General features: G+C 42.2%; 1 protein-coding gene across 1 annotated transcript in view; it reads left to right on the top strand.

Annotated features, from left to right (window-relative positions):
- The first annotated feature begins 1,628 nt into the window (after positions 1-1,628).
- The window catches only part of LOC311345371 (protocadherin gamma-A11-like), a 196,440-nt gene continuing 185,322 nt past the window's right edge, over positions 1,629-12,746 (top strand). Inside the window, exon 1 of the mRNA XM_084469749.1 lies at positions 1,629-4,153. Coding sequence (XP_084325875.1) covers positions 1,766-4,153 — 2,388 coding nt within the window. The 5' untranslated portion in view covers positions 1,629-1,765. The remainder of the gene's footprint in view (positions 4,154-12,746) is intronic.

The raw sequence follows: 12,746 nt of genomic DNA, 5'->3' as shown, positions 1-12,746 counted from the left end.
TCAGATCATTAAGTCTACTGATCCGGGACTTTTCAAAGTCGATCTGCACAGTGGGGAGATCAGGACCCAGCGAGACATTTCTGATTCTGACAACATGAAGCAGAACATCGTAGTCACTGTAAAGGATAACGGACAGCCCTCACTCTCTGCTACATGTTCCATGTTTTTACTGATTTCTGATAACTTGGCTGAAGTACCAGAACTGAAGGACATGGCTTATGAAGATAGCAGTTCTAAATTAACATCTTATCTGATCATCGCGCTGGTATCCGTCTCCACCTTTTTCCTGACTTTCATTATCATCATTCTGGGATTGAGGTTTTGTCGGAGGAGAAAGCCCAGACTGTTATTTGATGGAGCGGTTGCTATTCCCAGCTCTTATCTCCCTCCAAACTACGCAGATGTGGACGGCACTGGAACTTTACGCAGCACATATAATTACGATGCCTATTTAACCACTGGATCTAGAACAAGTGACTTTAAATTTGTCACGTCTTACAATGACAACACACTGCCTGCAGACCAGACCCTGAGAAAAAATCCAACAGACTTTGAAGAGGTTTTTGGCGACCTGGATGTTTCCCCAGAGGTAGGCATTGTGCCAAAAAATTGACAGTTCAAATTAGCTCTTTCAGCCATGTCTTTGTCCTTGCAACCCCACACAGAGATAATTTGTGCATGTATACTTTAGATGTCCATTACTTAATCGAGCATAAAGATGGTTACTTGATGTTGCAGTCCTATTAATAGTTTTACGTTACATCATTTGTATTTATTGAATTAGGTTTTGAAACACACGTCATTTGTATCTGAAGATGAAATTAAGGATGGAAGAGACCTTTATATCTTTCTGTGGTGTGAGTAAAAAATCCTAACCTATTTTCAGAAGGAAGTGAAAAAAGTTGAGTTTCTTTCTACACTGTTTGGGATCGACTGGAGTGATGTGATTGTTCAAGATATCCCCAAAAATCACTTTTAGTGTCACGTATAACATCCTGTCTGGTCTCTATGTGGTATCATTTATGTTTTTCTCCCTCCTTTAACTTTCTCTGTGCCCAGTCTGTCACCACGAGTACCACTTAGGTGTTGAGTATTTGGAGGCTTCACCCTCTACCCTGCATAGTCGTGTATTCTGAGGACTTTATTTTGCCACTATGTGTTAGCTGTTCCAACCACTATGTCACTGCTACACTATGTGGAGGACTGACTGTGGTGTGGAACAGTCTGCATGCTGAGCACTGTCTGATGGATCTCTGTTAATACTGCATGCTGTGTCGCTGTCCATGGTGCTGGAATGTAATTTCAGTGCTGTTGACTCTATAGCAATGCCTTCGTAAATACCATACCATTCAATTTATATTGATTAATCATTGTGTTATAAGTAAGCATTGAATCAGTTATTGATTGATAATAGCCTATAGTGTGTACATTTTTTGGGCCAAATTCCCGGACCTTGAAAAATGGAGCTGAGACGATAACTTAATTAAACAGCAGGCCTATTTGGTGTAAAATGACATACATCCACTCATAATGTGTTGTACTTCCTACTGACTCATGGTGTCGCTATGCACCTGCAATTGAGTTGAAAAGATTGCTGTGGTCAGCATTTCAACACACCACCTATTGACGCCAGCATAACGCTACAAAGCTTGGACGTCGTGCTACGGCGGTTTTTAAGTCATATGAAATTTTCGTTAAAATCCATTTCTTTAGAGCGTTGTTGGCATTCTCGAAACACTTATATGGTATACTATTCGGTTTTACAATGGAACACAGTCGGTTGGGCCTTTGTGTCTTTTTATTTTTATTTTTTGGACTGCATTTCGTTGATGGCGACCTGAGCTATTCGGTTCAAGAGGAGATGAAGCGTGGATCTGTTATTGGGAATATCGCCAAGGATCTGGGATTTGAAGTCGGAATATTATCTATTCGTAAGGCTCGTATTAAAACGGTGGGAAGCGAACGAATGTATTGTGATGTCAATCTTCGAAGAGGAGAGCTCATTGTTTCAGAGAGAATCGACAGAGAAGAACAATGCGGAGAAAAGCCGTCGTGTGTTCTTAAATTCGAGCTCCTTTTGGAATCGCCATTAGAATTACACCGTGTATCACTGCAGATACAAGACATAAACGACAATGCACCGAGTTTCCCAACGGACATAATCAAGCTGGAAATAAGAGAATCAGCTGACAAAGGAGCTCGGTATCGCGTTGATGCGGCTCACGATGAAGATATAGGCCAAAACGGTGTTCAGAGTTACACTTTGCAACGGAATAACCATTTTCTTCTAAATATACAAACTACAAATGATGGCAGTAAATATGGTGAATTGATTCTCGATAAGGAGTTAGACAGAGAGGAGCAGCAGGATATTAAATTATTGCTCACGGCTCTGGATGGAGGTTCTCCTCAGAGATCAGGCACAGTTGTAATAAACGTCATCGTGTTGGACGCTAATGATAACGCCCCAGTGTTTAGTCAGGCCGTGTATGAGGCCAGTCTGCCTGAGAACTCCCCGTTAAAAACTCACGTGATTACTGTTAGCGCAGCAGACGCGGACGAGGGCGTTAATGGTGAAATAGCGTATGGATTTAGTCGAATATCTGAGAAATCAAGAAAATTGTTTTCACTTGATCGTCAAACTGGGGAGATATTTGTTGCAGGTGACGTAGACTCTGAGGAAGGTTCAACATATGAAATGTTTGTGCAGGCTAAAGATAGTTACGGTCTCTCTTCAGATACAAAGGTAATAATAAGCATAACTGATGTGAATGACAACTCACCAATAATATCATTAATATCGTTGACCAATCCTGTACCAGAGAACGTGTCACCTGGTACAGAGGTTGGACTCATTAACGTACTGGATAGAGACTCTGGAAAGAATCAAAAAGTCCGTTGCGCTATTCAGCAAAACGTTCCATTTAAACTTATTACTTCAATCGAAAATTATTATGCTTTGGTAACCACAGAGAAACTAGACAGGGAACTAGTGTCTGAATACAACATTACAATATCCGCCACCGATGAGGGCTCTCCTCCTCTGTCGTCAGTCAAAGTTGTTCACATCTCAATAGCTGACGTCAACGACAACCCTCCTATGTTTGAGGAACAGTCGTATAGCAGCTATGTCCCTGAGAACAACAAACCGGGCCACAGCCTGTGTTCTGTTAAGGCCCATGACCCAGACTGGAGACAAAACGGTACAGTGATCTATTCTCTTTTACCTGGTGAGGTCAACGGTGCTCCAGTCTCCTCTTATCTATCTGTTAACGGAGACACCGGAGTGATCCAAAGTGTCAGGTTGTTTGATTATGAACAGTTTAGGAGCTTAAACGTCTATGTAATGGCACGCGACAACGGCTCTCCTCCACTCAGCAGCAATGTGACTGTGAGTGTCTTCATAACGGATGTAAATGATAACACCCCTCAGATACTTTACCCCGCCCCAGAGGGAAACTCCTTCATGACTGAACTGGTACCCAAAGCTGCTCAAGGAGGTTCTCTGGTTTCCAAGGTGATAGCAGTTGATGGGGACTCTGGACAGAACGCCTGGCTGTCTTATCAGATCATGAAGTCCACTGATCCGGGACTTTTCAAAATTGATATGCACAGTGGGGAGATCAGGACTCAGCGAGACATTTCTGATTCTGACAACATGAAGCAGAACATTGTAGTCACTGTAAAGGATAATGGACAGCCCTCCCTCTCTGCTACATGTTCCATGTTTTTACTGATTTCTGATAACTTGGCTGAAGTACCAGAACTGAAGGACATGGCTTATGAAGACAGCAGTTCTAAATTAACATCTTATCTGATCATCGCGCTGGTATCCGTCTCCACCTTTTTCCTGACTTTCATTATCATCATTCTGGGATTGAGGTTTTGTCGGAGGAGAAAGCCCAGACTGTTGTTTGATGGAGCGGTTGCTATTCCCAGCTCTTATCTCCCTCCAAACTACGCAGATGTGGATGGAACTGGAACTTTACGCAGCACATATAATTACGATGCATATTTAACCACTGGATCTAGAACAAGTGACTTTAAATTTGTCACATCTTACAACGACAACACACTGCCTGCAGACCAGACCCTGAGAAAAAATCCAACAGACTTTGAAGAAGTGTTTGGAGACCTTGATGTTTCCCCTGAGGTAGGCAAATAAAAAAGAGAGAAATCAAATTTGATACTTCAAATATTTGATATATTTGATTATTTCAAATAATAGCAGTTCACTATTATGCCCATTTTGTTCGTTAATTAATAGTGTTTGATTTTGTTCATGACTCCTTAAGGAGGATAAGATGTGTATACACTATACTCTTTTGTTTCATTACTTTTCAATCCATACCATTAGTGGCGTTGTGGAATAAACATATTAATAATTATGTTTTGGTAAAATTAATCTCCACAGTGGGGAGATCAGAACCCAACGAGACATTTTGAATTCAGACAGCCTGAAACAATATTGTATTACTACAGTGAAAGATAATGGACATCCCTCTCTGATCTATATTGTTCCTATCTTACTACTGATTTCAGAGAATTTGGCTGGAGTGTCAGAACTGAAAGTCATGTCTCATAAGAATAATTCAAAAAGAACGTACTGTCTAACTATCGCACTGGTGTCCGTCTCAACCTTTTTTCTTAACTCCATTATCATTATTTTGGGTATGCGTTTTTGTCTTTACGCAGCAGTTATAACTATTAGGCTGACAATGGGTTCCAAAATGTGTGACTTAAAGTTTGTCAGCTCCTAGAAACTATAACACAATGCCATCAAACAATACACTCAGGAATACTCATGATTTAACCAAAGTATTCAGTGGATCAAATGTTTCTCTTGAGGTAGGATGGCAGTTTAAGTTATTCCAAGTCTAAACATGGGGGTTCACAACGTGGGGGTTCATTCGAATTTTAGTGTTAATATGCGTTTATTGTAGCCCATGCGTATTATTATCCCTAAAATTAGTTCTTACTTTGAACACATTAGACAAATTAGACATTTGTGTTGGGTACTTTTGATGATGAAGTACAGAACATTCGTTTTGGAGGAAGGAGATTCATTCCAAACAGAGGTGGATTAATAAGGAGTAAATATACCAATGAATCTGTATTCAAAATCTTGTATTTTTTATTGTTGCTAGGATGGGTATGTGATTGTTTGATTTATAATAAAGTAGTTCTAAGAAAATGTGTGTGAAACATTTAGGATGGCAAATGAGAGAGAATTTACAATGCAAGTAATATGGACTTTTTTTTTTAAAGATATTCAGAATCAGCCACCATTATAGTGCTCAACATTATTTGTAATGAGACTTTGTATACCATATCTGCTCCCAATTACAGTTGGTATACATTTCATGGTTACAATATTACAACATAGGGTCTCACCACAAACACGTCACATAGAATTGAGTGTCATAACTAAAATATGCTCATGGTGTCGCTATGCACCAATCTTAGCTAGTAGAAAACCCGAGTATGACCTGGCAGCTATTTGTGTCGAAAACCACAAGCAGTAAATGCTGGGTCTTCGCCGCATTCGACCAGTAAGCATTCATACTGTTGTGTGATTTTAATTGTTGACCGTGTTTCTTTTATGAGCTCAACATAATCATTATCGACATAGGAGGATATTTCAAAACGCGATGGGCTTCTTCGTTCAAACGATGGCAATCAATCGAGTTTTAACGGATTATCGTGGCCTTTTCTTTTGTGTTCTCGTCGTGCACTCCGTCTTTGGAGACGTGAGCTATTCTATTCCAGAGGAGATGAAACGCGGATCAGTGATTGGAAACATAGCCAAGGATCTCGGACTTAACTTCAGACTCTCTGATCGCAAGGCTCGCATTGACACCGAAGATGACAACAATCAGTATTGCAATATAGATCTAAATAATGGAGATTTGCTTGTAGTTGAGAGAATGGACCGAGAGAGTCTTTGTGCAAAGAAACCATCCTGCGTCTTGCAACAGGAACTTGTACTGGAGAACCCTTTGGAACTACACCGTATTACTATCCGTGTTAACGATATAAATGACAACGCACCGGATTTTAAGGAGGATCTACAAAAAATCGAAATTAGCGAATCCGCGATCAAAGGGGCACGTTTCCCTCTTGATGAAGCGCACGACGCGGACATTGCAGATAATTCCGTTCAGAGCTATACGCTTGAACAAAACGAGCACTTTATATTAAACGTTAAGACGAAGGGAAATGGACGAAAATATGGCGAGCTAGTTTTACACAAAGAGTTAGACAGAGAAGACAAACAAGAGATTACGCTTTCGCTAACCGCAGTAGACGGTGGCTCTCCCCAGAGATCAGGTACTGTAGTTATACATATCGTTGTGCTAGATGCTAATGATAACGCCCCGGTTTTTAGTCAGGCCGTTTATCAAGCAAGCATACCTGAAAACTCTCCGGTAGATAGTTTCGTGATTACTGTAAGAGCTTCTGATTCAGACGAGGGTATCAACGGTGAGATCGTTTATGGCTTTGATCATGTTTCAAACGAAAAAAGCAACGTGTTTTCTCTCAATACAACCACTGGAGAAATAAGAGTGGCAGGCTCTATCGATTTTGAAAAAGAGTCTTCGTATGAACTGCAGATTAGTGCAAAGGACGGTCTCGGTTTGGGGTCCTATGCAACATTAATAATCGATATTATGGATGTTAACGACAACGCTCCAGTAATTAACCAGAAATCACTATCTAACCCAGTACCAGAAAACGTCTCACCTGGGACAGAGGTGGGCATTTTTAACGTACAAGACAGAGATTCTCAGAACAACCGTCAGGTCCGCTGTTTTATCCGGGAAAATGTTCCTTTTAAATTGATCCCATCCATTAAGAACTACTATTCTCTAGTAACAGCAAGTGAGCTTGACCGTGAACTAGTGTCTGATTATAACATCACCATTATGGCTACAGACGAGGGATCTCCCCCTTTGTCCTCCTCTAAAATCATTCAGCTAACAGTAGCAGATGTCAACGACAACCCACCTCTGTTTGATGAAGCATCCTACAGCGCCTATGTTGCTGAAAACATCCAACCAGGCTCGACTCTGTGTTCAGTGTCCGCTAGAGACCCAGACTGGAGACAAAATGGCACCGTGGTGTATTCTCTTTTACCCAGTGAAGTCAACAGTTCCCCGGTGTCCCTGTATGTATCTGTAAACGGAGATACAGGGGTCATCCACACCTTGAAGTCTTTGGATTATGAACTATTCAGGAGCTTTAAGTTCCAGGTGATGGCTAGAGACAACGGTTCTCCTCCTCTCAGCAGCAACGTGACGGTCAGTGTCTACATAACGGATGTGAATGACAACACTCCTCAGATCCTTTACCCCACGGCTGAAGGAAATGCTTTTAAGACCGAGCTGGTCCCCAAGGCGACACACGGAGGTTCTCTAGTCTCCAAGGTGATTGCAGTGGACGGAGACGCTGGACAGAACGCCTGGTTGTCCTATCGTATCATTCAGTCCACTGACCCGGGACTCTTCACTATCGGTCTCCACAGTGGAGAGATCAGGACCCAGAGGGACATTTCAGAAAGCGACAGCATGAAACAGAACCTCGTTGTCTCTGTGAAAGATAACGGGCCGACACCGCTCTCGGCCACATGTGTCGTGTATTTCCTTATTTCTGATGACTTGGCAGAAGTGGCGGAGTTTAACCATCACACAGAGGAGAGTGATTCTAAAGTGACATTTTATCTGATTATTGCTCTGGTGTGCGTCTCCACCTTTTTCCTGACCTTCCTGGTTCTCATCCTGAGTGTGAGGTTCTGTCGCAGCAGAAAGCCCAGACTGTTGTTTGATGGAGCCGTCGCTATCCCCAGCGCTTATCTGCCCCCTCATTACGCCGAGGTGGACGGCATGGCCACCCTACGCAGCGCCTACAACTATGACGGCTACTTAACCACGGGCTCTAGAACCAGCGACTTTAAGTTTGCCACGTCTTACAATGACAACACGCTGCCTGCCGACCAGACCCTGAGAAAAAGTCCAACAGACTTTGCTGAGATATTTGGTGACTCTGAGGGATCGCCTGAGGTAAGCGTGACAGGGACCCCTACTCTAATGTAGCTGTGGAAGTTAATTTCACATGGTTTGATTCCCCAAGCATGACGTTGAGCTTATTTTCTATGGTGTTGACTACCACATTGTAGCATTGTTGAAGTGAGAAATGTGCATAATGCTTCATGTTACTTCATCTTGTTCTATCTGCGTTGTATCTATATTTCTATCCAGCTGGTTGAAAAAGGGAGCTCATATATTAAAAGCTATAGGGCCGTGCATTGTGCAGACCTATGACCTGAGGTTAATTTGAGCTGGTTATCGTGCCTTCATAGCTAGTAGTAGAGGTCTAGCAACCAGGAGTAGCTGTTTGATGGTATTAAAGAGTATTGTAAAGTATTCCACTCTTCTGTGTTCAGGATGGTTCTCTACCAGGGGATACACATTTATTTAAATCTGTTTTTCTCATGCAGAGCATCTCTCTGACATCATGAAATGACATATACTTCACTTTTTGGTCACCCAATCCATTTTTCTTTTTTAATCTCTCTTCTCCATCACCTCTGTGTTTCATGATGTGAGGTTCAACATCATGGTGACAGAGGGAAACGCTATGAATTTATGGTGCAATTACGTGTCGTATTCCTAGCATGCATTCTAAATGGTGTTTAGTGTGTTCGCTCAAGGGTTCTCCAGTTGCTTCCCTTCTCCAAAGACACATGGCTGAGGCTTAATGTAAAAGGCTGAGAGTGTCATATAGTGCTGTCCATGGTGCTGAACCTGTTGTAAACTAAATCTATTCAAGTGTGTTGAGTGTTCTTTAGCGTTGTTGTTTGCATGAGGTTAGGCATGGTACCTACAGGGAGAATGTAAAGTAATAGTAGCATCACTGTCCCTTATAGGAACTATGTGACCACTTGGAAGGATAACTCCTCTGTTAGATGTGATTCATAAAATGCTTTAAAGCCCCTGTTGAATGTTATTTAGTTTAGTAAACCTGGACATTTCTCAATGTTGGCTAATAGCACACATTGCATGGATGCATTATGTTTCCAAAACATTTTTTTCTACTTGATATATAAAGGCGATACTAGCCATCTCATCTTGACTTAAATATTTGAAACAGATTTAACTTCTATAAGATGTAGGATTTGTAACTTTGTCGCGTTACATGTCACAATTTCTGATCGCAGTTATGTGTGATAACATTTTCTAGAATTATTTAATCCCACAAGGATATTTTCCTGATTATTATATGTGGAGAATTATGCAAGTACCCCTCTAACCATGTTCCTTTGGTTCAATGAATACATCTATTGATGAATTGAATACTATAGATGTCAGAGAGAATAGATTCCATAGGTGATCATTGCAGTTCTACAACACTTAATAGTAGTTTCAAATAATTTAATAATCTATCAATGTGATGTTTTATTTCTGATAATGCATTATTACCCAAATAAGAATGTGCTCATTCATTATTAGTCGATTGTTGATCATTTTAGAACACCTTTACTGGCTAGTGTTTTACTGTTAATGTTTTTCAAGGGTGATCTTGTTGTTGTTCATCTATAATACAAGTTAATAAATATTCCCACATAGTTTTAACTCCGGTAAACAACATTCTGAATTAGGTTCATTAAGTCAGCAATACATCAGAGTGCCCTCCTGATAACCCTGAGCTCGTCTGGACTGAATCAAATCTCTTCTACTCAGTTCTATATTAATTGTAGGTTTTGTTGACATGGGGGGGAAAAGATGGCATATTTTATTTCCAATGTCACTACAGTAGTCAAGACTCAATTCATTGCTTCATTTGGCATTAGGTCGGTTCACAATTCGTGGAAAGCAAAACCTTTAACATAGATTTTCAAATATGGCTGCACGCTTTTTATCTGTAGCAGGAAATTAAATGTTTCTCTTTGAACTCAAGGTGTCGCTATGTAGCAAGTTATGGAGAACGTAATATTTCCTCCACCCACTAGGTGAAGGAGAGTACAAAGGTTCCTCTTCGTCGTCTTTCAGACCAGTATGCCCTATGCTACAACCGTACTGGTATTTCAGTAGATGCTAATACTACAACAAGTTTAGCTTTAGACGCTGCATTGATGTGAATCTGACCGGGACGTTTTCTAACCCACGCGTTGTAATGGCGTTGATAAGGACGAGGAGTATTTCATGGACGGGCATTCTGGCTTTCTTTGTTTTCTGGATTCATTCCGTGAATGGGGACGTAAGCTATTCTCTTCCAGAGGAAATAAAGAGTGGATCTGTAATTGGAAATATTGTCAAGGATATTGGGCTGGAGACGAGCAAACTCGCTCTAAGAAAGGCACGCATTGACACAGAGGATAACTCTGAGCGCTATTGTGATATAAACCTGAGCACCGGAGATTTGATTGTTTCTGAGAGGATTGACAGAGAGGCTCTTTGTGGCGACAAGGCTTCGTGCGTCATGAAACACGAACTAGTACTGGAGAGCCCGATGGAGCTCCATCGTATTAGTCTTCACGTTCAAGATGTCAACGATAACTCTCCGTTATTCAACGAAGATCTGGTCGAAATAGAGATTCAAGAATCTGCTGACCGAGGAGCCCGCTTTCTGATAGAGGAGGCCCAGGATGCAGATGTCGGGCAGAACTCAGTCCAACGTTACAGCTTAAGAGAGAATGAACATTTTAAATTGTCGGTTGATGGAAACACGGTCGAACTCGTTCTTGACAAAGAGCTTGATCGTGAAAATCAAGTGGAAATTAATTTGATCTTAACTGCTATGGATGGGGGTTCTCCACCTAAATCTGGTACAGTAGGAATACACGTCACTGTACTGGATGCAAATGATAACGCCCCAGCGTTTAGCCAGGCTGTTTATGAAGCCAGTGTTCATGAAAACGGTCCTTTAGATACTGTTGTGGTTACTGTACACGCGACGGATGCGGATGATGGGATAAATGGAGAGGTGTCGTACGACTTCGGACGCGTTCCAGACGACGTGAAAAATAGATTTCGTATTGACCGCAAAACTGGCGATGTAATAGTAATTGGGGGCATCGACTTCGAAATAGACAAGTCTTTTGAACTACGCGTCAAAGCAAAAGATGGTTTGGGACTATCGTCCTACACGAAAGTAAAGATTAATGTTATGGATGTGAATGACAACGCCCCCGTAATACATCTTAAGTCCCTCACGTTCCCCATATTAGAGAACGTACCACAGGGCACCGAGGTAGCGATAATTAACGTGCAGGACAGAGACTCTGAGAAGAATAGACAGGTCCGATGCTCCATTCAGCTTAACCTCCCCTTTAAACTTGTTCCATCGATTAAGAACTACTACTCATTGGTAACCACAAGTGAGCTTGACCGTGAACTAGTGTCTGATTATAACATCACCATTATGGCTACAGACGAGGGATCTCCCCCTTTGTCCTCCTCTAAAATCATTCAGCTAACAGTAGCAGATGTCAACGACAACCCACCTCTGTTTGATGAAGCGTCCTACAGCGCCTATGTTGCTGAAAACATCCAACCAGGCTCGACTCTGTGTTCAGTGTCCGCTAGAGACCCAGACTGGAGACAAAATGGCACCGTGGTGTATTCTCTTTTACCCAGTGAAGTCAACAGTTCCCCGGTGTCCCTGTATGTATCTGTAAACGGAGATACAGGGGTCATCCACACCTTGAAGTCTTTGGATTATGAACTGTTCAGGAGCTTTAAGTTCCAGGTGATGGCTAGAGACAACGGTTCTCCTCCGCTCAGCAGCAACGTGACGGTCAGTGTCTACATAACAGATGTGAATGACAACACTCCTCAGATACTTTATCCCACGGCTGAAGGAAATGCTTTTAAGACCGAGCTGGTCCCCAAGGCGACACACGGAGGTTCTCTAGTCTCTAAGGTGATTGCAGTGGACGGAGACGCTGGACAGAACGCCTGGTTGTCCTATCGTATCATTCAGTCCACTGACCCGGGACTCTTTACTATCGGTCTCCACAGTGGAGAGATCAGGACCCAGAGGGACATTTCAGAAAGCGACAGCATGAAACAGAACCTCGTTGTCTCTGTGAAAGATAACGGGCTGACACCGCTCTCGGCCACATGTGTCGTGTATTTCCTTATTTCTGATGACTTGGCAGAAGTGGCGGAGTTCAACCATCACACAGAGGAGAGTGATTCTAAAGTGACATTTTATCTGATTATTGCGCTGGTGTGCGTCTCCACCTTTTTCCTGACCTTCCTGGTTCTCATCCTGAGTGTGAGGTTCTGTCGCAGCAGAAAGCCCAGACTGTTGTTTGATGGAGCCGTCGCTATCCCCAGCGCTTATCTGCCTCCTCATTACGCAGAGGTGGACGGCATGGCCACCCTACGCAGTGCCTACAACTATGATGGCTACTTAACCACGGGCTCTAGAACCAGCGACTTTAAGTTTGCCACGTCTTACAATGACAACACGCTGCCTGCCGACCAGACCCTGAGAAAAAGTCCTACAGACTTTGCTGAGATATTTGGTGACTCTGAGGGATCGCCTGAGGTAAGCGTGACAGGGACCCCTACTCTAATGTAGCTGTGGAAGTTAATTTCACATGGTTTGATTCCCCAAGCATGACGTTGAGCTTATTGTCTATGTTGATAACCACATTGTGGCTCGGTTGAAGTGAAATGTACTTGATGTTTTTTTATATTTGAGTATTTTCTGGATGCATCTAGTTGTTGTGGACATTG

Source organism: Micromesistius poutassou (assembly GCF_964030765.1).
Source record: "Micromesistius poutassou genome assembly, chromosome: 6".
Taxonomy (NCBI): domain Eukaryota; kingdom Metazoa; phylum Chordata; class Actinopteri; order Gadiformes; family Gadidae; genus Micromesistius; species Micromesistius poutassou.
This window is presented reverse-complemented; position numbering and strand designations above follow the sequence as displayed.